Source organism: Mustela nivalis (genome assembly GCF_964662115.1).
Source record: "Mustela nivalis genome assembly, chromosome: 14".
Classification (NCBI taxonomy): Eukaryota; Metazoa; Chordata; class Mammalia; order Carnivora; family Mustelidae; genus Mustela; species Mustela nivalis.
The window spans coordinates 43,086,343-43,108,952 of NC_139033.1; the positions used below are offsets into that span (position 1 = coordinate 43,086,343).

The window sequence follows — 22,610 nt, forward strand, 5'->3', positions numbered from 1 at the left end:
AATGAATTGGAAAGTGTTCTTTCCTCCTCTATTATCTCAAACACTTTGTGTAGGATTGATCTTTTGTCCTCCTTAAATATTTGATGGAATTTATTAGTGAAGCTATTTGGGCTTGGAGTTTTCTTTGGGGGAAGTTTTTAATTAGAAATTCAAATAATTTTATAGCTGCTTGGCTACTCAAAATTTCTATTTCTTCATGTGTTAGTTTTGGGAAGTTGTCTTTTTCAGCGAATTTGTCCATTTTATCTAAGTAGTCAAAGATATTGCATTAGACTGGTATAAACGTGTGAAAAATTCTCTTTTTAATGTCTGTGAGATCTGTACTGATGGCTCTTTTTGCATTCAAAAGGTGAGTAATTTGTTTTCCCACTGTTTTTTCTCAATTGAATAAATCATATTTAATAAGTTATATATTAAAATTACAGTAATTGAATATACATTTAATTAATTCAACTTAGTTATGTATCTTTAAAAGGTAATGAATTAGGTGAATTTGAATTAAAATTTAAGTGTATTAAGTTGAAATAATATTAAATAAAATGTAATATAACAAAGGAAACAATATTAAATTGAAATTAAATGATACACGACATTGAAATGAATAAATTGACTTAATATTAAATTATTTTAAACCAAATTAAATTTAGTAAATCAAGTCAGTAACGTTAAATTAAATTTGAGTAAATTTAAGTTAAATTTGAATTATATTCCCTTAAACTTATTTTCCTACATCAAATTGTAATTAAATTAAAATTGAATAATATGAAATTCATTAATTGATGTTAAAGTAAATTTATCAGTACCTTACCAACACGTACATATTCATTTATACTAACCAAAATTAACTTAATACAAGAAATGAACAACTAAATTTGAAGAATTAAATTATGCTAATTTAAATAAATTACAATCAAATTAAGATTAATTCAACATGAATTAGAGAAAGGAGGCAAGTCTGGACCGGAAGGTCCGCTTTGTGGATTAAAAACAGGTTTTAGGAAGAGAGGGTCATTGAATCCCTGTTGCAGTTCCTATGTCTTCAGTTGTTTGTGATGGTGTGGAGGGGCCAGAAGTAAAAATGTTTAGAGAAGGTGAAGAAAACGAAAACAAAAACCAGACTTCCGAAACCACTGGCAGGAGAATCATCAGTAGCAAACAAGTTGCTATCATGTCGGGAGCCAAAAAATCCAGAATTATCAGCAAAGGGGAAAAAGTTTCTTTTTCTTCAGGCCTCTCTCCTCAACCCGAATCAAGTCGTTCTGATTCTGAATGTGGACATGTGGACATTTACCACGACCAAGACTCGCGCTTTGGGTGGCGTTTGGGCTGGTGGGGGCACTGATCCGCAGTTTCTCATTTGATTTGGTGGTTGCCCGAGTTAGATCATTACCCTAACGGGACGTCTACCTCTCTGATCGATCAAAAATTTTTTTTTATTGTACATTATCTAATTTTTAAAATGTTACAATTAACTTTATAGGAGAGAATTGAATATGTATGAAACCAGAGAACTGAAATGGACGTCACCAGGAACCCTGCAAATCCACATTCTGGCGGTGGCCGGAGGTCAGAGGAAGACTTGGTGAAGCCAGCTGTCTTGGATTTCGAAATCTGCCTTGTTTCGGCCACTTCTCAACAGAGGCGGTCAGTTCACCACCGTTTATAGCCTTCCATGGTTGTTTCCATGAACCGTGCCAGGGCTGGCTGAGGAACTGGAAGGAAGAATGAGGGCGGGAAAGAGTGGTGGACGGTGACATCGGCGACATAACAGGGGGAAAGGTTTCCTTCGCAGCGCTAAAACACACACTCGGCTGGCGCCCAATTAATACATGTGGAAGGGGAAAGTGACTGAATGGAAGAGTGAGTGTAACTTGATACAGGTAGTGTTTCGGGAGGAGCCACTCTTTCTTTGAACTTCTACGCAGTGCAAACCGCTGGCGTACGGAATCGATGGCCAAAATGGCGGCGCCATCCTGGAATCCGCGATTAGGACGCTGCCATGTATTGCCTGTGAACGTACGGACTCGGCCATCTTACGGAATCAGATTCCAAGATGACGGCATCTGAGTGGAAGTTGCGCACAGGCGCGGCCATAGTTCCTGCAAGGTTGTGTCCGTACAAGCGGTCACCGTACGGACTTAGCTCACAAGGTGGCGGTGCCCTCGGGAAAGCAGCCGTATAGGTGCGGCCATGTTTCCTGCAAACTTACGGATTTGGCGGCCGTACGGTCTCAGTAATCAAGATGGTGGCGCCTGAGAGACCGTAGAGGCTCTAGACGGCGGATCTACTTGTATGCTGCGGAGCCGACGCATTAGGCCTGCGCAATAAGAGTACGGTGCCCGGGAGGCGCGACCAAAGCGGAAGTAGTTTCGGGCGCCTTTACAACGGCCGCGGACGCCACCGAGAGGTCTGTACGGATTCGCGGGTCGCTGGCGGGGATTGCGGAGGGGTGCGCCGAGAGCGGAGAGATGGTGAGTACGGGTCCGGGGAGGGGGTCGGCGGTAGAGGTCAGCGGGGTGGTGGTAGTGGTGTGGTCCGTGGGCAGACTCTTGGGGGTCTGTGGTGAACCATAAGGAGACTGAGGGCAGTATGGTGGGGGCCTGTGGTGAGCCTTAACAGGGGTCTGTGGGTAGAATGTTGGGGGTCTGATGTTCTGAATTTTTTTTGATGAGTGAGCCGTCTGGGAGTTTTGTGATGAGCCATTGTGGGGGTCCGTAATGGAAGTTTGGTGGCGATCTCTTTCGGTAGTTCCGCGGGGGTCCGAATGGGAAATTGTTTGGGCAGAGTGATACGGGGTTTGCGATGAGCGGTGCTGGTTAGTATGTGGTGAGCCGCGACGAGTCAGTGTCAAAGGACCGGTGGGGAAAGGTGATGGGGGTGCGTTGTCTGTGGGGTTGATAACGGGGGATCTGCGGGGAACCGTAATGGAAATACATGTTCCGTCTCCGGAATCTACTCTGTGGTGTCTGTGAGAAGTGAGGGGGTCCTGTGAGGAGTCACGATGGGAGCAGCAGGAGATGAACGGTCGAGTGAACTAAGTTATAAGTGTGTGGATTGAGTGATAAGAGTGTCAGCGGACGAAGTGATGGCAACTCTGAGACAGTGATGGGATTTGTAAGTGTGGTACTGGGATGTCAGGGGTGAGTGGTGGGGGGCTTGTGATGGAAAGATTTATGAGGGGCTCTGATGGAAAGTCTGTTGGCAGAATGTTGGGGTTTGTGGTGAGCCCTGGTGGAGCTGTAATAAGGGATGAGGCACTACGATGGGGGTTCTCTAAGGAACCGTGATGGTGGGGGGAATCCCACAGGAGGGTGATGGTTCAGACCCGGAGCCTCCAGATGCTGGGGAGGACAGCAAGTCGGAGAATGGGGAGAATGCGCCCATCTACTGCATCTGCCGCAAACCAGACATCAACTGCTTCATGATGTGAGCCGGGGAGAGGCGGGCGGGGCAGACACTTGCAAGGTTGGGTGAGGCTGATGGGTCCGGCCCCTCACATCTGCACCACTCACCCCATCCTCTGCAGCGGGTGTGACAACTGCAATGAGTGGTTCCATGGGGACTGCATCCGGATCACTGAGAAGATGGCCAAGGCCATCCGGGAGTGGTACTGTCGGGAGTGCCGAGGTGAGGGGGTGGGTGGCCTGGACAGGGCAGGCAGATCCATCTGCCTCGAGGGAGGAGAAGCCATGAAGGGAGGGTGGGTCGTGGGAAGTGGTGGTATGTGTCTGTGGGTGATTATTGGTTTGTGGTGAGCTGGAGTGGAGACTCCACTGTGAGCCCAAATACAGGGTCCCACCAGATGGGGTCGCTCTGCTCTGGAGTAGGGGGACAGAGAAGGTGGCTGGGATAGAAAAAAAGAGGAAGGAGTTCTGGGATCATCCAAATTTCTCAGTGTCCACCCGCCTTGGCCCCACAGAGAAAGACCCCAAGCTGGAAATCCGTTATCGGCACAAGAAGTCACGGGAGCGGGACAGCAATGAGCGAGACGGCAGTGAGCCCCGGGATGAGGGTGGAGGGCGCAAGAGGCCTGCCCCGGATCCAGACCTGCAGCGTCGGGCGGGGTCAGGGACAGGGGTTGGGGCGATGCTTGCTCGGGGCTCTGCTTCGCCCCACAAATCCTCTCCACAGCCCTTGGTGGCCACACCCAGCCAGGTGAGTGGCTGCCATGGTTGGGGTGGGTAAGGGGATCCCATTTCGGGCCCAACTTGAGTTCCTGAGTTTTGTTCTGGGTCCCTCTCCTCAGCATCACCAGCAGCAGCAGCAGATCAAACGGTCAGCCCGCATGTGTGGCGAGTGCGAGGCCTGCCGGCGCACTGAGGACTGTGGCCACTGCGACTTCTGTCGGGACATGAAGAAGTTTGGGGGCCCCAACAAGATCCGGCAGAAGTGCCGGCTGCGTCAGTGCCAGCTGCGGGCCCGGGTGAGCACGGGTAGAGCTGGGCAGGGCCAGGTGGGGGTGTCAGTATGTCCAGGAAGGGCTCACTCAGGCCAGGAGGGGTGGGCCAGGTGAGGTGGGGCCTGATTGCCTGCAGACAGGTGGGAAGGAGCCTGTCCAAATGAATGGGGCACGATCAGGTGTGCGGGGCTAGCAGGGGTGCCTCAAACCCTAGGTGGGCAGTGTACAGCCAGATGTTTCAAGGCGGCCAGGCATGTCGGGGCCGGTGGGATGGGACTGAGCATGTCCTGGTTCTGAGAAGTGAGGGTAGTGGGTCTGTCTGGGGAGGCAAAGCGGGGCCAGTTGGCGGGGCTAGGCTCTTGTGGGAGGGGTTAGGGCAGGGCCACCCTCCATCCACCTGGGGCTGACCTGGGCCTTCCTCCTGCCGGCACAGGAATCGTACAAGTACTTCCCTTCCTCGGTGAGTCCAGCCCCCCAGGGCGGGGCGGGGCATGCGGGCAGGGCGGTCAGGGCCAGTCCTGAGATTCTGCCCTGCAGCTCTCGCCAGTGACGCCCTCAGAGTCCCTGCCGCGGCCTCGAAGGCCACTGCCCACCCAGCAGCAGCCACAGCCATCACAGAAGCTGGGGCGCATCCGTGAGGACGAGGGGGCAGTGGCATCATCAGCAGTCAAGGAGCCACCTGAGGCTACGGCCACACCTGAGCCACTCTCAGATGAGGACCTGCCGCTGGACCCTGACCTCTACCAGGACTTCTGTGCGGGGGCCTTTGATGACCATGGCCTGGTGAGCAGCCAGAGCGTCCCACGGTGGAAGGGTAGAAGTTACAGAAGCTGAGTTCCCATGATAAGGAGAGATGGAAGATGAGGCAGAGTATGGAAGGCTGACGGGGGCACTGAGTGGTGGCAGGGCAGTCACGAGTGCGGCAGGTGGGGCAGTGTCTGTCTCACTTGCAGCCCTGGATGAGTGACACAGAGGAGTCTCCATTCCTGGACCCTGCGCTGCGGAAGAGGGCAGTGAAAGTGAAGCATGTAAAGCGTCGGGAGAAGAAATCCGAGAAGAAGGTGATGGAGAGGGTGAAATGGTTGTGGGAAGGCAGCGGGCAGGGAGAGGAGGGAGAGGCACAGGTCAAGAGCTGGATGGGACAAGAGCCAGAAGGGGGTGGGATACGGGGAGACACGGATCTCGGGCTGACTTTAAGTCTGCCCTAACCTGACCTAACCTGCGTCGTCCCACAGAAGGAAGAGAGATACAAGCGGCATCGGCAGAAACAGAAGCACAAGGACAAATGGAAACACCCAGAGCGTGCCGATGCCAAGGACCCTGCATCACTACCGCAGTGCCTGGGACCCGGCTGTGTGCGCCCTGCCCAGCCTGGCTCCAAGTATTGCTCCGATGACTGTGGCATGAAGCTGGCAGCCAAGTGAGTCATTCCTGAAAGGTTTAAGGGAATCAGGGAATACGGGATAGGGTGTGGCCAAAGCTCTCTGTATGTCTTCCCATCAGTCATCTGCCCACTCGTCAGTCCACAAAGCACCATCTATCCATCCCTCATCCACGTACCATTCAAGTGCTCATCCGCTTATTAATATCTTCCACTCATTCAGTTATCCTTTTTGCCATTTGGTCGGCCATCCGTTCTGCCAATCGTGGATCACCCCACTTTTTCTGTTGTCTGCCACCTTTCCTGCCTGCACCTAACCCACTGCCTCCCTGCAGCCGCATCTACGAGATCCTCCCTCAGCGCATCCAGCAGTGGCAGCAGAGTCCCTGTATTGCTGAGGAGCACGGGAAGAAGTTGCTCGAACGTATTCGCCGTGAGCAGCAGAGCGCCCGCACCCGCCTTCAGGAAATGGAACGCCGATTCCATGAGCTCGAGGCCATCATTCTTCGTGCCAAGCAGCAGGCTGTCCGTGAGGATGAGGAGGTGAGCAAGCAAGGCCCAGCGGCACAGGACGCCGTGCCTGGTCCTGCCGGGCCTCATCGTTTCTTCTACTCCACACAGAGCAATGAGGGGGACAGTGATGACACAGACCTGCAGATCTTCTGCGTGTCCTGCGGGCACCCTATCAACCCACGTGTTGCCTTGCGCCACATGGAGCGCTGCTATGCCAAGGTCAGGGTGTCACCCTGAGGGGGAGTATCCGTGGGTCCACGGGGGGACAGATGTGTTGTCTGGGGGTTGTCTCAGGCGGGCATGCAGCGCACATCCACAGTTCCCTCCATTTGTGCTCATCCCTCCAGTATGAGAGCCAGACGTCCTTTGGGTCCATGTACCCCACACGCATTGAGGGGTGAGTGTGGGCTCTCCGTGCATTTAGAGCAGGGAGGTGAAGGCTGGGTTGGAAGTGGCATGTTGGGGCAGGATACGGGCGTGGACAAGAACAGATGGGTGCCCCTTCTCTCCCTTCACTGCCTTGTCTCTACCTCCAGAGCTACACGACTCTTCTGTGATGTCTACAATCCTCAGAGCAAGACCTATTGTAAGCGGCTCCAGGTGCTGTGCCCTGAGCACTCACGGGACCCCAAAGTAAGTTTTGCCCTCAGCTCCCCCCGTTCTGTCCTTTCCTCCTCCTCACTGCCCACATCCATCCCTTGCTGCTGCTTTTGCCCTCCTGCCTTCCCTTTTCCCTACGTGGCTGCTTCCGTAAGTCTCGCTTTGCCTGCCTTATCACTCTTCATTCCTTTCCTTTCTCCTGTCTCATTGTCTCCGGTTCCTCTCCTTTTCCATTCCTTTCTACTCCCTGAACTCTCTATTCCTTCCTTTCTCTCTCTCTGACCACTCCCCATTCCTGTCCTCTTTTCTCCCTCACCGCCGCCATTCATCCCTGACCCCTGCTGTCCTTGCAGGTGCCAGCAGATGAGGTATGTGGGTGCCCTCTTGTACGTGATGTCTTTGAGCTCACGGGTGACTTCTGCCGCCTGCCCAAACGCCAGTGTAACCGCCATTACTGCTGGGAGAAGTTGCGGCGTGCTGAAGTGGACCTGGAGCGTGTGCGCGTGGTAGGTTTTGATGCTGAATGTGGCTGGGATCAGGTGGGGCTTCTAGAGCTCCTTCTCACGGCTCTTTTCTGCTTCCCTGGCAGTGGTACAAGCTGGATGAGCTGTTTGAGCAGGAGCGAAATGTACGCACAGCCATGACTAACAGGGCAGGATTATTGGCCCTGATGCTGCACCAAACGATCCAACATGACCCGCTCACTACCGACCTGCGCTCCAGTGCTGACCGCTGAACCTCACACTGGCCCAGAAGTCTTCACACCCTGCATTCCAGGCCAAGGAGCTGCCCTGAATCTCCCATTTGTCTGTTCTGCCATTCATATGTTTCTCCAAATGGTCCCTGAGTTTCTCCCTGTGCCCATCCACCATCTGACTACCCAGCTGCCGTTACCAGAGGGTCTCAGAATCTTCTCCTGTCCTTGTCTGTCCCTCTGTCTCTCCATTCTCTGTGCCTGGGTGGGACTGTGGAGTCTGCTCACTCTTGGCTCCCCTATCCTGGTTTTGTTAATAAAATTTTGAAGAATCAAGAAAGATTACTACTGAAGGTTTTCACATTTATCCAGCTGCAACCACATTCCCAAACCCCATGGGTAGATGAGCTGTGGCACACACCTGTATTCAGAAGGGGTTGCAGTACACAGCTTTAAGTATACAGTTGGCACCTACTGTGTTCTGCAGGAGGCCCCCGCCCCACGGGCGGTGGCATATGCCTTGCCAAAGAAGAGCCCAGTGGCCTACATTCTCAGCATTTCATCTTGAAACAATGGGTATACAGTTGGCACTAATTCAGTATTGTGGTTGACTTACCACCCCTGTGTCAGCATTAACATTCTCCGGACTAGAAATGTATTCGATGATGGACACAAGGTCTCGTTCTCCCTCAAACCCCTCTTTTGCGACATGCGTGTTAACAGAAGTCCGGGAACCCCGTCCCACCCTGTCGTCGGGGCTACTGATCCCCCACAGCACAGCCTTTCCAGGACGGGCCCCGCCGGTCTCCGTTGCACGGCCCTTCCATTTACCTGCAGCGCGGCACCGCCCCCTTCTCCAGTTCCTGTGGAAAGTACTGGGGTTAGCGTGCGGCCGGACTAGTCCCCGCGTGCTCCTGCAACTGTTCGGCGGAGCGGAGAGAGCTGGACGCAATAGTCCTGGGGGAGATGTTCGGGAAACCGCACGGCACAGGCGCGACGTAGACGAGAGGTGGGAGAGGACCCCTCCGACACAACCTCAGCCCTGGGCACCCCTCCCTCCCGGTAACCGCTGGTGAAGACCGCCTGGGGAACAGCGTAGGGCCAACCCCAACCCTCCACGCCCCCTTAGGTTGGGAGAGCGCAGGCGCAAGCCAGGTGGGCGGAGCGGGGAGAGCGCCGGTTGGGGAAGAGAGGGGCTCCGGCGCTGCAAGTCTCCGATAGGGGTGCGAGCCGTACTTGGACGTCACGGTGCAGGCGCAGTAGGTTCCGGGCTAGAGGCGCGCGCTGCTGTGGGACCGAGCACGCAGGCGCGGGGGGGGGTCCTCCCTACTAAGGGCAAACGCCGGAGGAGCATTAGAGCGCAGGCGTCTTGCCGGGGGCGGGGCCCTAGAGGGGGCCAGCGGGTTTCCGGTTCCGGGAGCAACGAACGGCCGCGGCAGCGACAGCTACCGCTTCAGAGGAAGCGTCTGCGGAGGAGGAAGAAGAGCAGGGCAAGGCGGGAGTCACAGGCGGGACCCTCGCCATGGGTCCGCGGACCTAGAGCGGCGGAAGCTACCGGCCTGGTGCCGAGCTGGTGAGACAGTTGTGGGGGTGGAAATGGAGAGCGCTCGGGCGTAGGATGGGGAAGAAACGAGGCTCAGAACCCTGACGGAGAGGAATGAAGGGCCTTCAGGCCGATGAGTGGGAGGAATGGCGGCGTCGGAATACTGAAGGGGAGGAATGGGAAGGTTTTGCCTGAAGACGGGGAGTATTGGGGCTCAGAGCGCTGACAGGTGGACGTGTTGGGAGTCTGGACGAGGACGGAGAGGGTTGGGGAAGGATCCGAACCCCGAGGGGAGACCTTGGTGCCTCTCAGGTTGAGGAGAGAAATGAGGGTTCAGAACGCTGAGAGGGAGAAATGAAGAGGGGTCTCAGGTTGATGACGGGAAGAAATGGAGCCATTGGGAGGCTGAAAAGGAGCGGCGGGGACTCCTATGGAGAAGAGAAGGAATAGGGGTTCCGAATGCTGAGTTAGGGATGGCATGATCTTGGGACTAAAACGGGGAGGATTGAGGGGTGGGTTCAGAATGTTGAGGGGGGAAAGCAGGCTATCTCAGGGTGATGAGGGGAATGGAGAATAAGAGACACTGAAGAGAAGGCATGAAGAAACTTTGTAGCTGAAGATGAGAGGAATAAGGGTTGGGGACTGATATTGGTGAAGACTTGTGTCTCAGAGCACTGACAGGGAAAACAAGGGAGGAGGAGGCTTTCAGGCTGAGGAGTAGGAGTGAGGGGCTGTTCAGGGTAAAGAGATGCAGAAGCTGGGGGCTCTCTGGCAAGGACACGGAGGAAACTGAGGCAGTAGCACTGAGGTAGCATGATAAGAGGACATCAGAAAGGGAAGGAGTGGGAGGGTTAAAAGACTGAAAGAGAAATTGAGGACTCCTGGGTCAATGATGAAAGTGAGTGGGAGTTCAGAACACTGAGGTAGATAGAGTACTGGGACCTTGGTCTGAGGATGAGCAGAATGGGGGCCTCTTGGGCTGATGATGGGAGGAATAGGGCCTCTCAATTTGGGGAATGGGGTGTACGGAGGTTTCAGGGTGACAAAGGGACGGCATAGAGACCAGTAGGTTAAAGACAGCGTCTCCTGGAAGGAAAGAGATTCTTAGGCTGGCAGAGGGGAGAAGTGATGTGTTCTCAGGCTGAGGAAAGGGAGGAAGTGGGAATCAGGACATTGAGTAAGGAATGGGGATCTTTGGGTTGAAGATTGGGACCCTTAAGTTGAAGATTGGGCTTCCAGGTCCCGAAGGGGTAGGAATGACAAGTTTCTGGGCTCAGGACAGGGAAGAATGAGTTGGGAAAGATTTTCTCTTGTGTTGGCCAGTTGGCTGTGGGAGGTACCAAGTCTCGAACAAGCATACTAGCAGTTTGGGGGACTAGGGTACAACACGTCCTCTCCTAGTCCCTCAGTTTTCGTCATTACACACTTCGTGTTGCAGGCCGCTGCTCCTTCCCGTGGCTTCCATGGCTGAGGACTGGCTGGAGTGCCCAGCCTTGGGCCCTGGCTGGAAACGTCGTGAGGTCTTTCGAAAGTCAGGTGCCACCTGTGGACGCTCAGACACCTATTACCAGAGGTACTGGGTGGGTTGTGGACAGGGTCATGGGTAAGGCTGAGTCTGGTTGAGCAGGGTGAAATCAGGGGGTGTGTTTAATTTTGTGGGTGGATTAAAATTATGCATATATAGTCCATTCTTATTACTTGTGTATTTCATATTTGCTAATTTGTTTGCTTGCTAGAATTTGTTTTCTTAAAGTTGATATTCCTTGTACTTTCATGGTCTTTCATAGACATGCACAGAACAGCAAAAAATTTAAGTTGCCTGATACACGCATTCCCAGCTGAGGTTGAATGTGACTTTCTTATTTCAGTTCTTTTACTGTAATCATGTGTCTTTTTCATGGCCTACTTAGTGCCATGTTTTTCACATTTTTGTACTTTTTATTGGTGATTTTAGTATTTAGAATGGCCCTCAGCATAGTGCTGAAGTTGCTATCTAGTGTTCTAAGTGTAAGAAGTCTGATGGGCTACAAGGAGAAAAACGTGATGTGCTGCAAGGAGAAAATACATATTAAATAAATTTCAGGTGTGAGTTGTAGAGCTGTTAGGAGTGAGTGCAATGTCAGTGAATCAAAAATGTGGTACATCTAGAAAAAGAGAAGGAAAATTTCCAATTTGTCCAACTTCAATTTCTGGAAAATGCTAAAGTTATGCTGAACCTAAGGAAAAGGTGGGAAAAGGGCTAAGTCTAAATAAAGATCCGTAATATGACCAGTAAAGTAAAGCGTAGTGGGCATCGGGAGAGGCCGAACGCCAAGGACTTGATGGTTGTGTTACCTCTGTTTAGGAAAATGTTGAATCTATCTTAGTGCTGACTGGCTTATGTGTTTCAGAAGGTGACATATTGTAAAAAATGTTAAATTTGCATACAAGGTAGGTCTGCAGATCAAGAGTTTAGAGAGGAATTTTTAAAATAGCCGTTAAGTGTTACATGGGAAGTGTGTCACGTAGAAGACCAGGTTTTCGATACTGGCAAGGCTGGCTTGTTTTACAAGGGCCTTGGTAAAAGTACCTATATAACAATACTCCAGAGCTTCTGGCTTTAAATCATTCAAAGGCCATACATTAAAAGAGGTTACACATTGATCATCTGAGGCTCGCAGGAAGCTATCCTGTGGTTCCCTAGGACCTGAGGTTCTATGTTCACTAATTCCGTGTTTAATGTGACTTTATACAACAAAGCACGAATGATAATTGGCCATTAATACATGAATATACATGTTTGTGTGCTATTTGCATTTAAGGATCTAAGGTGTTTCAGGATCTATTAGTGATGCAGTTATTGAATTTACTCTTCCTGAACTTCCTGAAGTTCACTCTTTCTGAACTTTTTTGGTATCTAAGTTGCTGTTTTCCTGGAGGAATATAGTAAAATCATAAATATAATTGTTCATTCACACTTAGTTGTATATTTATCCACATATAACGCATCTGAAACTGTCACAATTTATATTTTTAAGTGTTGTCATCAAGAACTGTAAAAGACTAGAGGTTTTGTCCTAATTAGGGCAAGATAACAAGTATGTCACAATTTTGTAGATGCTGGTGTAGGATATACAACACTCCTGGGTCAGAGATGAAAGACAGTTTATTACTCACAGTTATAGCGGTATTCAGAATGACTTTATTTTCCTGTCAGTTCCCCAAATGCCAGTTCCCATATCATGACCTGAAGATGGCTATCTAGCATCTGCCCATGCATTGGGTTGTAGGAAAGGAACTACTTGAGCTTCAGGAATCTAGTCTTTTATGTTAGGATAGTAAGGATGCCTTTCCTCTGCTCTGGAAGGAGAACTTATCTCTTATCTTCCAAGGCTGTTTGCTGTACAAACATCCTTGAAGAGATAGTTCATAACAAAGGACTATCAGTGCCTCTCTTGCAAGACATGCAAAAATGCTGGAGACCCGTGGAGTATTCTCTTTCGGTATTGCTTATTCCTGCTTTGTTTTGTATGTAGTTGCGTTTGTATGTTTATGCATGCATTTGCATATACATTTATGTGCTTGTTCATTTGTGTGTATGTTTTTAAGCAGGTGTTTATTTTATTTATTTATTTTTTAAATATTTAGTATGTAATATTAACACACTTAGACATTACTTAACAGATTGGGATTGGTACTCTTGACTGTATAGACTAAGTAGTAACATGTGACATAAATACATACATATCTACGTTTATATTATTTACTTATATATGCATATGTGTGGCTATTTGTACACATTTTATATTTCTGCTCTGCAGGCTTAGTTGGGGTACGATCTGGTCAGGGTTTACATGCCAATCCCAAGCTACTTCCTGAATCCCCTGCCAGCCTTACTGGCCTGTTCATCAGTCCAGTAGGAGGGTTGTGTGGGTGGAGTGGCCATGACTTCACCCAGGTACCAACCCATCCTGGTCCATCCTTAGCCCCACAGGAGACAGGATCCGAAGCAAAGTTGAGCTGACTCGATACCTGGGCCCTGCGTGTGACCTCTCCCTCTTCGACTTCAAACAAGGCATTCTGTGTTATCCAGCCCCCAAGGTACTACACAGTGTGGGGTACCCAGCAGGGATGACTGAGCCACCTAACACCCACCCACTGATCTCTTCCTCCTTTTCCTCTCATCTGCAGCCCCAGTCCTTACCTGTCCCTAGCAGAAAGCGGAAGAAGCCTTCACGGCCAGCCAAGACTCGGAAACGTCAGGTTGGACCCCAGAAGGGTGAGGTCAGGAAGGAGGCCCCAGGGGATGAGACCAAGGCTGATGCTGACACAGCCCCAGCTTCACTGCCTGCTCCTGGGTGAGTGTTGACCTAAAGTGAGCCAAGAGGGTGAGGGTTGCGGTTGAGGGTGCACTTAGAGCCCCACACCCATGTTTCCCATCCCAGGTGCTGTGAGAACTGTGGAATCAGCTTCTCAGGGGATGGTACCCGAAGACAGCGGCTCAAGACATTATGCAAGGACTGCAGAGGTGAGTGGCCCCCAGGCCCTGGGACACAGAAGTGAAGCAGGTCTGATGTCAGGTTAGGACAGCACTGTCAGGCTGGAGGTTGAATGGTGGACGTCAGGGGAGCGGCAGTGCGTGAGGGTACATATCTGATGCCTCTTGTTAACTTCTACTTTTCCCTCTGCAGCACAGAGGATTGCTTTCAACCGGGAGCAAAGGATGTTTAAGGTAAGCACGACCTGCCTCCTCCTCACAATTGTGTGGTGGGAGCAGGATGTGATGGGGGCTTGTGGAGGGTCTGAAGGAATGGTGATGGATTCACAGTGTGTCAGAGTCATTTTGTAGGGATCTAGCTACCAGCAGCAGACAGTAATGGGTCGTTGGGGTATCAGCAGTTTCAGCAATGAGGTTAACAGGGCACTGGTAGACCTTGGGGATAGCCTCTGATGGCCGCTAATCAATAGTTGTCAGGTACAGTGATGAGACAAGTGGTAGACTACTAGACGTGGCAGTGGGAGCTAATAATAATAGACACGTAAGGGGCAGTGCACCTGGAGCTACTCTGTCTGGGCCTATGACCTCGCCCCACCCATTCCTGGCAGCGTGTGGGCTGCGGGGAGTGCGCAGCCTGCCAGGTAACCGAGGACTGCGGGGCCTGCTCCACATGCCTTCTGCAGTTGCCCCATGATGTGGCCTCGGGGCTGTTCTGCAAGTGTGAGCGGAGACGGTGCCTCCGGATTGTGGAAAGGGTGAGCTGGGCAGGTGGGGTGGGCCAAAGGCTTACCCTAGCCCCTGGCTCTCATAGCTCTGGCCACATGCATCATGCTTGTGCTCCCTCCCATCCCCCCAACAGAGCCGAGGGTGTGGAGTGTGCAGGGGCTGTCAGACCCGAGAGGACTGTGGCCGTTGTCGAGTTTGCCTTCGCCCTCCCCGCCCTGGTCTCAGGCGCCAATGGAGGTGTGTCCAGCGGCGCTGCTTACGGGTGAGTTAGGCTGGAGGGGCCAGCGCTGTTGGGGCCAGGGCTGGGGCAGAACTCATCTGCTGTTAAAGTTGCTACTGCTGCTGCTGCTTCCTCCCAGTCTTGCCCACCTCATGTCTTCTTTTCTCCCTCGCCCCATGCTCAACTCCCTGGTCCCACCTACTTGCCCCTATCTGCCAGCACCTTGCCCACCGTCTCCGTCGCCACCATCAGCGATGTCAACGACGCCCTCCCCTAGCTGTGGCTCCCCCTGCTGTGAGTGCTGCACCCCACACTCTGCCTGCCTGTCCCATGCATGCTTTCTGCACTTTTCTTGGGGGTGGGTATGAGGGTTGGGATTCTGTATCTGCCTGGTGCCATCAAGCCTAAACTACTCTTCTGGCTTTCTCCCAGGGTAAACGTAGCCGCCGCAGAGGAGGCTGTGACTCCAAGATGGCTGCCCGGCGGCGCCCCCCACGAACCCAGCCACTGCCTCCAGTTACCCCGTCACAGCCTCCAGCGTCCCCAGAGCTGGTGAGGCCCTGGTGGGCCGGGGGAAGGAACAACCCTAATCTTACCCAGCACTTGCCCTGACCCCAGCCCATTTGCCTCTGCAGCAACCCAGAGCCCTGGCCCCCTCGCCACCTGCCGAATTCATCTATTACTGTGTAGACGAGGACGAGCTAGTGAGTGGCTCCACCCTACTTGGACAAACCTAGACCCTCCCAGGGTACTTGGTTAAGCCCAAAGAAGCAACTGCTGCAATGGGCCTAATAGGGAAACAGCAAGACACAGTAATGGGTACTAGTATGGGGTGAGCAAAGAATGGGGGAGGGACCAACATGGGATCAATAGGGGCAGCAGCAGTTGCTAATGTCAGGTGAACCGGTGCTCTGGTGGGGCTGATAGAGGAAAAGTCGGCATAGTGAAGGGAGTTCACATAGGTTGAGCAGATTCAACAGGTGCGGTGGAGCGTCACAGTGGAGGCTCAGCAAAATTCTGCTTGAGGTGGGGGCCGAAGACCTTGGTAGCCACTGGTCTAGCAGATGACACGATGGATAGGCGTTGGAGTAGCCACAATTCTGATGGTATTGGGCACTGTCCACTGCAGTGATAGTGCCTGGTGTTGGACTAGCAGGTGCTGAGGTGTGACCCAAGACCAGTGCACAGCTGGTTCCCTCTGCTGAGGCAAGTAAAGGAGCAGCATTGGAATAGTGCCCGTAATAGCATCTTCTTCTTGCCTGTCTCCCAGCAGCCTTACACGAACCGTCGGCAGAACCGTAAGTGTGGGGCCTGTGCAGCTTGCTTGCGCCGGATGGACTGTGGTCGTTGCGACTTCTGCTGTGACAAGCCGAAATTTGGGGGCAGCAATCAGAAGCGCCAGAAGTGTCGTTGGCGCCAGTGCCTGCAGTTTGCCATGGTGGGTGGGGCAGGAAGGATCAGGTGGGTGGGATAAGTTGATCCAGGGCCCCCAGTGCCTGGGAGTAGTGGGAAAGGCCTGGTAGGTGGTTGGCACAGGCCAGATGGGCTGTGCATCTTCAGAGGAGTGGGCAGGGCAGTAGGTTCAGCCAAAGATTACCAAATATTGTCTTGGGGCAAATGAAGAATCTGAGTGGTGCTGGCATTGCTAATAGGAGACCAGCAGGCTCAATGGTGAGGGCCTCCTTTGTGAGGTTCTGTGCTAGAACTAATTGGGATTAGCAGGCACAGTGATCAGGGCAGGGTGGTGGATATTGGAGTTGGTCACTGCCATATGGCCGTAACACCTTGTCTTTATTCAGAAGCGGCTGCTGCCTAGTGTCTGGGCAGGATCTGAGGATGGAGCAGGGCCGCCCCCACCGTACTCTCGTCGAAAGAGACCTGGCTCTACTCGACGGCCACGTCTGGGCCAGATACTGAAGACCTTGACCACACCCACAGTCAGATCAGGCCGTACCCAAACTCCAATGAAACAGGAAACGGGCAGTGGCTTTGTGCTACCCCCACCTGGCACTGACCTTGTGTTCTTACGGGAAGGTGCAAGCAGTCCTGTGCAGGTGCCTGGCCCTGCTACAGCTTCCACAGAAGCCCTGTTGCAGGTGAGGGTCCCATCTTACCCTGCCCTCCCCAGCCCTATCCAGCCTTGTGCCAGGAAGCTGGGACCAAGTCTGCCGCAATCCTCCTTCACACAGGAGGCCCAGTGCCCAGGCCTGAGTTGGGTTGTGGCCTTACCCCAGGTGAAGCAAGAGAAGGTGGATGCCCAGGAAGACTGGACACCGGGCACAGCCATCCTGACTTCTCCTGTATTGCTGTCTGGCTGCCCCAGCAAGGTGGGGGTCAGTGATGGGTGGTCTGTAAGCAGAATGATGGTGGTTTTTTTGAGCAGAGCAATAGATGTGCTGATCGCAGCCTCACCATAAAGTTTCCCTACCTGTCTGACAAATGCCCCACCTTCCCCAGGCAACTAACTTTGCCTGCTTTGCTGTCCAGCTAACAGAAAAAAGGAATTCTCTGAGGAAGGGGAAAGGTTTGTAGGTTGAGAGATGAGTTTTCTGGGCTGAAGTGTGTTGGAAGTGAGATTTGTCAGCACACTGACAGGTTGGTTGGTAAGAGACTCTTGCCTTAGGCCAGCCTTGCCCTTCTGACTGATGCCTATTTCCCACCTCTCCCAGGCCGTAGATGCAGGCCTGCCACCTGTGAAGCAAGAGCCATTGGACCCTGAGGAGGACAAGGAGGAAGAGAGCAAGGAAGACTCCGCCTCCGACTTGGCCCCAGAGGAGGAGGCAGGAGGGGCTGGCACACCCGTGGTCAGTGCTGGGGGACATTTAACCCTGCCTTGACCCTGCTTTAGCCCCATTGGCCATGATGACCCATGATATTAATTCTTCCCCAGATCACGGAGATTTTCAGCCTGGGTGGAACCCGCCTCCGGGACACAGCGGTCTGGTTGCCAAGGTGTGCCCCGCACAGTGAGGGATGGTATGGGGTTGGTGCTGGTCAGATGTGGGCCCTGAGTTTTAAAAGTAGAGTCAGTAATTTGGTGTGGTGCAGTGGGAGGTAAAGGCTCATATCACTTTGTTGATTATGATCAGTGAGGGGTTATGTGTAGGACGTTAGAGATTTCTCCTGAGGTTCAGGTCAGGGTTTTCCTTGGGTGTGTGTATGTTGCGGGGCAGGGGGAGGGGGGTGTGGAGGGACAGGGGTCAAGGGAGGTTGAGGACTTAATGCCCTGCAATGAGATTTGAAGGAAAAATATAAAAGCCTGGTCCATATCTTCTTTAGGAAATCCAGAAGGGGTCAGGTTTAATATATAAATTTTTATTCAGAGAATCTTTATTTGGGGTTTTGAAGGCCTCTGGAGTTGACAGGTGGGCTGGACAGTGCTGGGTGGGCAGGTCTGGGCCCTGAGATAGCCACGTGCAACTGCTGAATCTCAGGCTGTCTTTCACCTCCTAGAACATCCTTTGTGGATGGAGTCGGGCTGTGTTTCTTGAGCCTCTCCTGAGCCTGTTGAGGTTATTAATACAGTTTTAGCTGCTCCAAAGAACTGTCCCTGCAGGCCTGGCAATAGGATGAAGGATGACTGCCCCTGAGGACAGGGCTGGCAGGAAGAGGACAAGGGAATGCTGCCTCCTGCAGGATGTTCACAGGCTGTACCATACAGCTCCAGACAAAGGCAACATAAACTGTTAGCCTAGGCACCTGGATTCCTTTGTTCCCACCAACTAGTTTCTGCAGGCCAGAAACTCCTTCATCTGCCTTGGGCGATGAGTACCTGCTGGGTGCACTGCAGTGTGAGAGCTCCAGTGGGGAATACAATGACCCTGGAAGGCTTATCCTTCAGGAGACACACGGATTCCTGCCTTCAGGAAACTTACCGTCTAAGTGAGGAAACAGTTTCCCTATGTATGAAATCAGTACGTGTTAATGGAGAAGGTAATGATGTGTTATCTCGTTTGTAATGGAGTATTTTGAAAGCGAGAAGAGAGAGAAGGGATAATTATGGGGAAATGGGTGGTGTGCACAGAATACTAGGAAATGGTTTTGTAATGCTCCATTTTGCAAAGAGCGAACTTCATTCAACATACAGACCTGCTCCCTCTTCTCTAGGTCCAAGGACCTTAAAAAACCTGGAGCTAGAAAGCAGTAGACTGGAGGCTTCTGCAGACTGTAGGATTCAAGGTGATATTTACAGACTGGCTTTATGAGAGAACACTGATCTACTCAGAGGCTGGACGGTAGACCGAGGGGCTTATGTAGGATTCAGTAGGAACTGGAAAAACCTACCACCAAACCAGAGAAGCAGGCCTATTCAGTACAATGAGCTTAAAGAGGAAGTAAGCAGGAAAGGAAGAAAAAGAAAGTTTTGCATTTGCTCCCACTGGTGCAAATCCCAGGTGCTTGACTGTGATAAGCTGTGGTGGGAGATCTGGGGTGGAGAGAGGCTGTAAAAGCCGCCACAAAACAGCCTGTACAAGCCATCTTCGTGAATAATTTTTCAGTGGCTTCTGGATGAGACCTGGCAGTGTTTCTGAACATTTCCATTTCCTCAGAGAAACAGCATTGGAAAATCGTAATGTGAAAAAATGAGGAAAGGAACTATTTGGTTAGTTCTTCCTACTGATCTATTTAGTCCTCCAATCTTTTTAGGGAAACAATGATTTTTGCCCATTTTTGCATATGGGAAAACAGACTCAAAGAAATAAAATAACTTGTCCAGTGTCCGACAGACAGCTAGTATCAGTAAGCCTAGGAGAAAAAAAACCGGGTTGTAAAAACCTTGTTCTTTAAGCCACCGAACTGTAAGTTGTAATCCTATATCCAATAATGTATAATATTATAGTAAGTTTCCAGTGACCTTGAAAACAAGGTGGATTGCCCTAAACACAACAAATTGTTTACACTGCTGCCTCTAGCGTGGTTTAGGGAGTGCCAAGGCTGCGTGGATTTGGTCACCTTGTCACAGCACCCATGCATTCAAGAGACTGGGTTCTTCTGAGGCCTTGGGTGTTGCATAATACTCCTCAAACACTAACGGACATCCTTCTCCAGGGTTCACTGTCCATTTTGCTTGTTGCCCTCATTCTGCTCAGCCAAAGCAGTCTTCAGAAGTAAAGCTGCCAGGCTGGCTCATCTTTGCTTATAGCTTGCCTCCCCTGTCCCTTGATGGCTTCTCTGCTTAGTTTGTCCTTGGTCCCTCTCTGTGAGGAGTCCAAATTCCTGCCTCAAGTCCTGCATAAGGGCCAGTCTTGACTCAGACCTGCCTCACTTCCCCATTCTTCGTAAAGTGCCAAAAAGTTTAGACCTGTCCTTCATTACATAGCCAGCTTTATAGGGCTGTGACAGGGTGCATGGCTCCTTAAATTCTGTAGCCTTTGTATCTCCCCTGCCTTATTCTAGTCCCAGCCCTGCAGCTTTAGATAACTCAGATGTAGATTAGGCATTTCCCTGCTCTTAACCCTTTCTGCTACCCTTCTTTGCCCCTTCGTTTGCTTTACCTTCTTGAGCCAGAAACAAGACTGGCTAATTTTCTGGTATTGTTTTGTTCTTCCCAGGACCCAGGCATCTCACCCTAGTATTGTAATGTCTAAAATGAAATTTGATTGGCATTCAGACTTGTAAGAGTCTGATTACAGTGTGAGTCACAATACAATCAGAAAAGCAGTACCACTAATGTAAATATTATATATATATGTATATATATGTGTGTGTATGTATATATATATATATTATATATATGTATATTTTAAGGGACTTAATAGGGATTTGAGCTTATACAGTAGTGGGAGCTGATTAAACAGTCTCTAAGGCTGTTGTCTTTGCATCTAATGCTGGAGCTTGAAGTCTGCAGGGCAGGCAATCGGGAAGGGAAGATGGATGTAAAGTGTGGGAGACGGAGGACACTTTGGCGTGCACGAGCAAGAGCTGGAACCGGCGAGGATGGCCTAGAACCCCTGTCAGTGTCTCACCATCTCCAACTGCGATAATGTGGGTGTCCTGCAGAAGAAGCTGGTGCCCTTCATCACAGAGTTAAATACTCTTCTGGCCCAGGAATTAGAGAAGCAGAAGGAAGATCCCAGGGAAAGTGGAGCAGCTGCAGGCCTGGCTGCAGGCCTGACTGCTGCCCCACACCAACGAGGTGAGCCAGCAGATAAGTGACAACATGTGTGAACTGCAACAGTGCCTGGTGCGCCTGCACCAACCTTCCGAGTGTAAAAACAGTATGCTGCTGCTTCACTTCTGTCCTCCAGTTACCATGCAAACTGTCTCTTGTGGCCCATCCTAACCGGAAGCATACAGGGAAGGGAGTTCTGGGAAACGTAGCCTAGTCAAGGTGACACATTACAAAGCCACCCTGCCATGAATCAGCTCCCAAGGGTCTCACTGCTCACCTGAGGATAACTTGATAAAGCTACGTTGCTGGAAATGCAAAGCTGAAGACCATGGATTTCATGGTGACCCCAGCAAGTACAGAAATACTGTCAAGCCCACCCAGAAAAAAAACTGGCTGGTCTCGGCTATTTTTGTGTCATTCATTCAAGTAATGAGAACCGGGCCCATGGTAGGCACTGTACTTGATACTGGGATACAGGAATGAAAAAGATACAGTCCATGCAATTTTATTAAATAACATAAGTATGTATTACAAATGGTGAATGGATATCCAACTTTATCATGGAATTTAATGGTGAAAATATAGAATTCAGGAAACTGTCGGGAGGAAAGCCCTTGCGTGAACCTTGGGGCACAATAGGAATTGGAAATAATATAAATAGTTTCTATCTCTGAGCTGTTCTATTTTAAAAAATTATTTTAAAATGATTTTTATTGTCCCGTTTACTGTTTCATATATTTAGTGTTTCTTTGGGGAGTGTCTTGATGGTGTAACAGTGTTGACTCTGAGAAAGTGGGATGGTGGGTGGCAAGATCAAGGTCAGGTTCTGTCGAAGGACCTTGGGCCAACCACTTCTCTAGGCCTTGGGGCTTGGCTGAAGGCGGAGGCTCACTGCTGGTCCCGGTCCCGCCCCTCCATCCTCTTAATAGGCCCCCACCAGGGGGCGCCGGGGCCGCGGTCATCCCACCACTGCTCTGGGAAGACGCAGCCCCTCACCCCTGGCCAGGGCGGCCCGGGGGCGTGGCCTCCGCCCGGCCGAGACAAAAAAAATCCTTGGCCAGGCTGGGAAGAAAGCCGCTTCTTCACTAGTGGTAGAAACGGTCGGTCAAAAACAACCAACCGGAGTTAAGTTAACGGGATGCGCCCAGGGGAGGGTGCAGCAGGACGAGCTCTCCACCGACGCTGGGACCTTTGAGGACAGCAGTGTCACCAGGGGTCGGCTTCCCCGTCGCAGAACTCGTTTCGACAGGATCCTACGGGCTGTACGACCTCTGGGGTGTCCGACGCACTCTCTTGTATCTGCTGCTTTTCCCAAACCCAGCGCCTGAGTGAGGGCCTTTTCATTGCCTCCCTTCTTTCCCAAGGGTGTGGTGTGAGGTGTGGTTCCACCCAGACCAAACTGGTGGGCCACTCGCCCGTGGGACATGAAGATCAAGGAACTGACCCTCAGGACTCTGCCCAGGGAACCGAGACGACCTCTAATTTCTTTCTTTTTGTTTGTTTCAGGCTACGTAAACTCTTAGCAGTAAATGAAAATGAGTATTTTACCGAACTGCAATTGAAAGAAGAAGCATTATAGGAGAGAGGAAAAAAAAAAAAAAGACAAAATGAGAATTATTAAAAGAGATTATAAAAAGAAAAAAGAGACATTATTTTGTGGCTGAAAAGCTGAACCAGCATTTCAGGAAATGGAATCCAAATCTAGAAATGTACCGCATACAAAATCCGAAGTGGGTGGATTACAAATGATTAAGGAACGCTAATTTACAGTAAATTGCGGCCTTACGACGGTATACACAGCAGTTGTACTTTGGTTATTGTTAGATGTCAGTGACTGACTAGGTTCTGATTTTCTTCTGTGGTCTAGTGTTCTGTGCGGCTCACTGCACTTGAGAAGGAGAGTACCAAAGCGTCATTCTTAATTGGCTTTTATTTACTACCACCT

The 22,610-nt window shown here is 51.0% G+C and overlaps 2 protein-coding genes across 56 annotated transcripts; both read left to right on the forward strand.

The window, feature by feature from the left end:
• Positions 1 to 948: 948 nt before the first annotated feature.
• On the forward strand, positions 949 to 7,927 carry LOC309848087 (CXXC-type zinc finger protein 1). Of its 6 annotated transcripts, none has more exons than XM_082699229.1 (15): positions 949 to 2,471; positions 3,308 to 3,426; positions 3,527 to 3,627; positions 3,920 to 4,155; positions 4,247 to 4,423; positions 4,833 to 4,859; positions 4,937 to 5,182; positions 5,353 to 5,460; positions 5,635 to 5,819; positions 6,116 to 6,323; positions 6,402 to 6,512; positions 6,641 to 6,690; positions 6,830 to 6,926; positions 7,247 to 7,399; positions 7,483 to 7,927. In XM_082699229.1, the coding sequence occupies exons 1-15, from the start codon at positions 2,469 to 2,471 to the stop codon at positions 7,627 to 7,629; spliced, it is 1,968 nt and encodes a 655-aa protein (XP_082555355.1). In that variant the 5' UTR covers positions 949 to 2,468; the 3' UTR covers positions 7,630 to 7,927. The 6 variants fall into 6 exon arrangements, with proteins under 6 accessions (XP_082555355.1, XP_082555352.1, XP_082555353.1 ...); XM_082699226.1 differs by having other exon boundaries at positions 1,124 to 2,471; positions 5,326 to 5,460; XM_082699227.1 differs by having other exon boundaries at positions 1,124 to 2,471; positions 5,335 to 5,460.
• Positions 7,928 to 8,487: 560 nt separating this feature from the next.
• Positions 8,488 to 22,308, forward strand: MBD1 (methyl-CpG binding domain protein 1). 50 transcript variants are annotated; one of them, XM_082699223.1, is made up of 17 exons: positions 8,810 to 9,160; positions 10,569 to 10,703; positions 13,096 to 13,210; positions 13,301 to 13,467; positions 13,555 to 13,637; positions 13,801 to 13,841; positions 14,216 to 14,362; positions 14,467 to 14,595; positions 14,773 to 14,847; positions 14,986 to 15,105; positions 15,189 to 15,257; positions 15,824 to 15,991; positions 16,353 to 16,649; positions 16,743 to 16,880; positions 17,223 to 17,357; positions 17,444 to 17,505; positions 22,172 to 22,308. In XM_082699223.1, exons 2-17 carry the CDS (start codon positions 10,594 to 10,596, stop codon positions 22,242 to 22,244), a joined length of 1,929 nt encoding a protein of 642 aa, XP_082555349.1. In that variant the 5' UTR covers positions 8,810 to 9,160; positions 10,569 to 10,593; the 3' UTR covers positions 22,245 to 22,308. The 50 variants fall into 50 exon arrangements, with proteins under 50 accessions (XP_082555327.1, XP_082555317.1, XP_082555349.1 ...); XM_082699176.1 differs by lacking the exon at positions 22,172 to 22,308 and adding an exon at positions 20,395 to 21,372; XM_082699187.1 differs by lacking the exon at positions 22,172 to 22,308 and adding an exon at positions 20,395 to 21,372 and having other exon boundaries at positions 16,788 to 16,880.
• The last annotated feature ends 302 nt before the right edge of the window (positions 22,309 to 22,610 follow it).

Coding starts and splice junctions, on each gene's coding strand:
- LOC309848087 (XM_082699226.1), top strand. Junction 5,461..5,634: donor AGAAGAAATCCGAGAAGAAG/GTGATGGAGAGG, acceptor GTCGTCCCACAG/AAGGAAGAGAGATACAAGCG. Junction 5,820..6,115: donor GGCATGAAGCTGGCAGCCAA/GTGAGTCATTCC, acceptor GCCTCCCTGCAG/CCGCATCTACGAGATCCTCC.
- MBD1 (XM_082699176.1), top strand. CDS start 10,594: ATGGCTGAGGACTGGCTGGAGTGCCCAGCCTTGGGCCCTGGCTGGAAA. Junction 10,704..13,095: donor TCAGACACCTATTACCAGAG/GTACTGGGTGGG, acceptor GTCCATCCTTAG/CCCCACAGGAGACAGGATCC. Junction 13,842..14,215: donor GGGAGCAAAGGATGTTTAAG/GTAAGCACGACC, acceptor CATTCCTGGCAG/CGTGTGGGCTGCGGGGAGTG.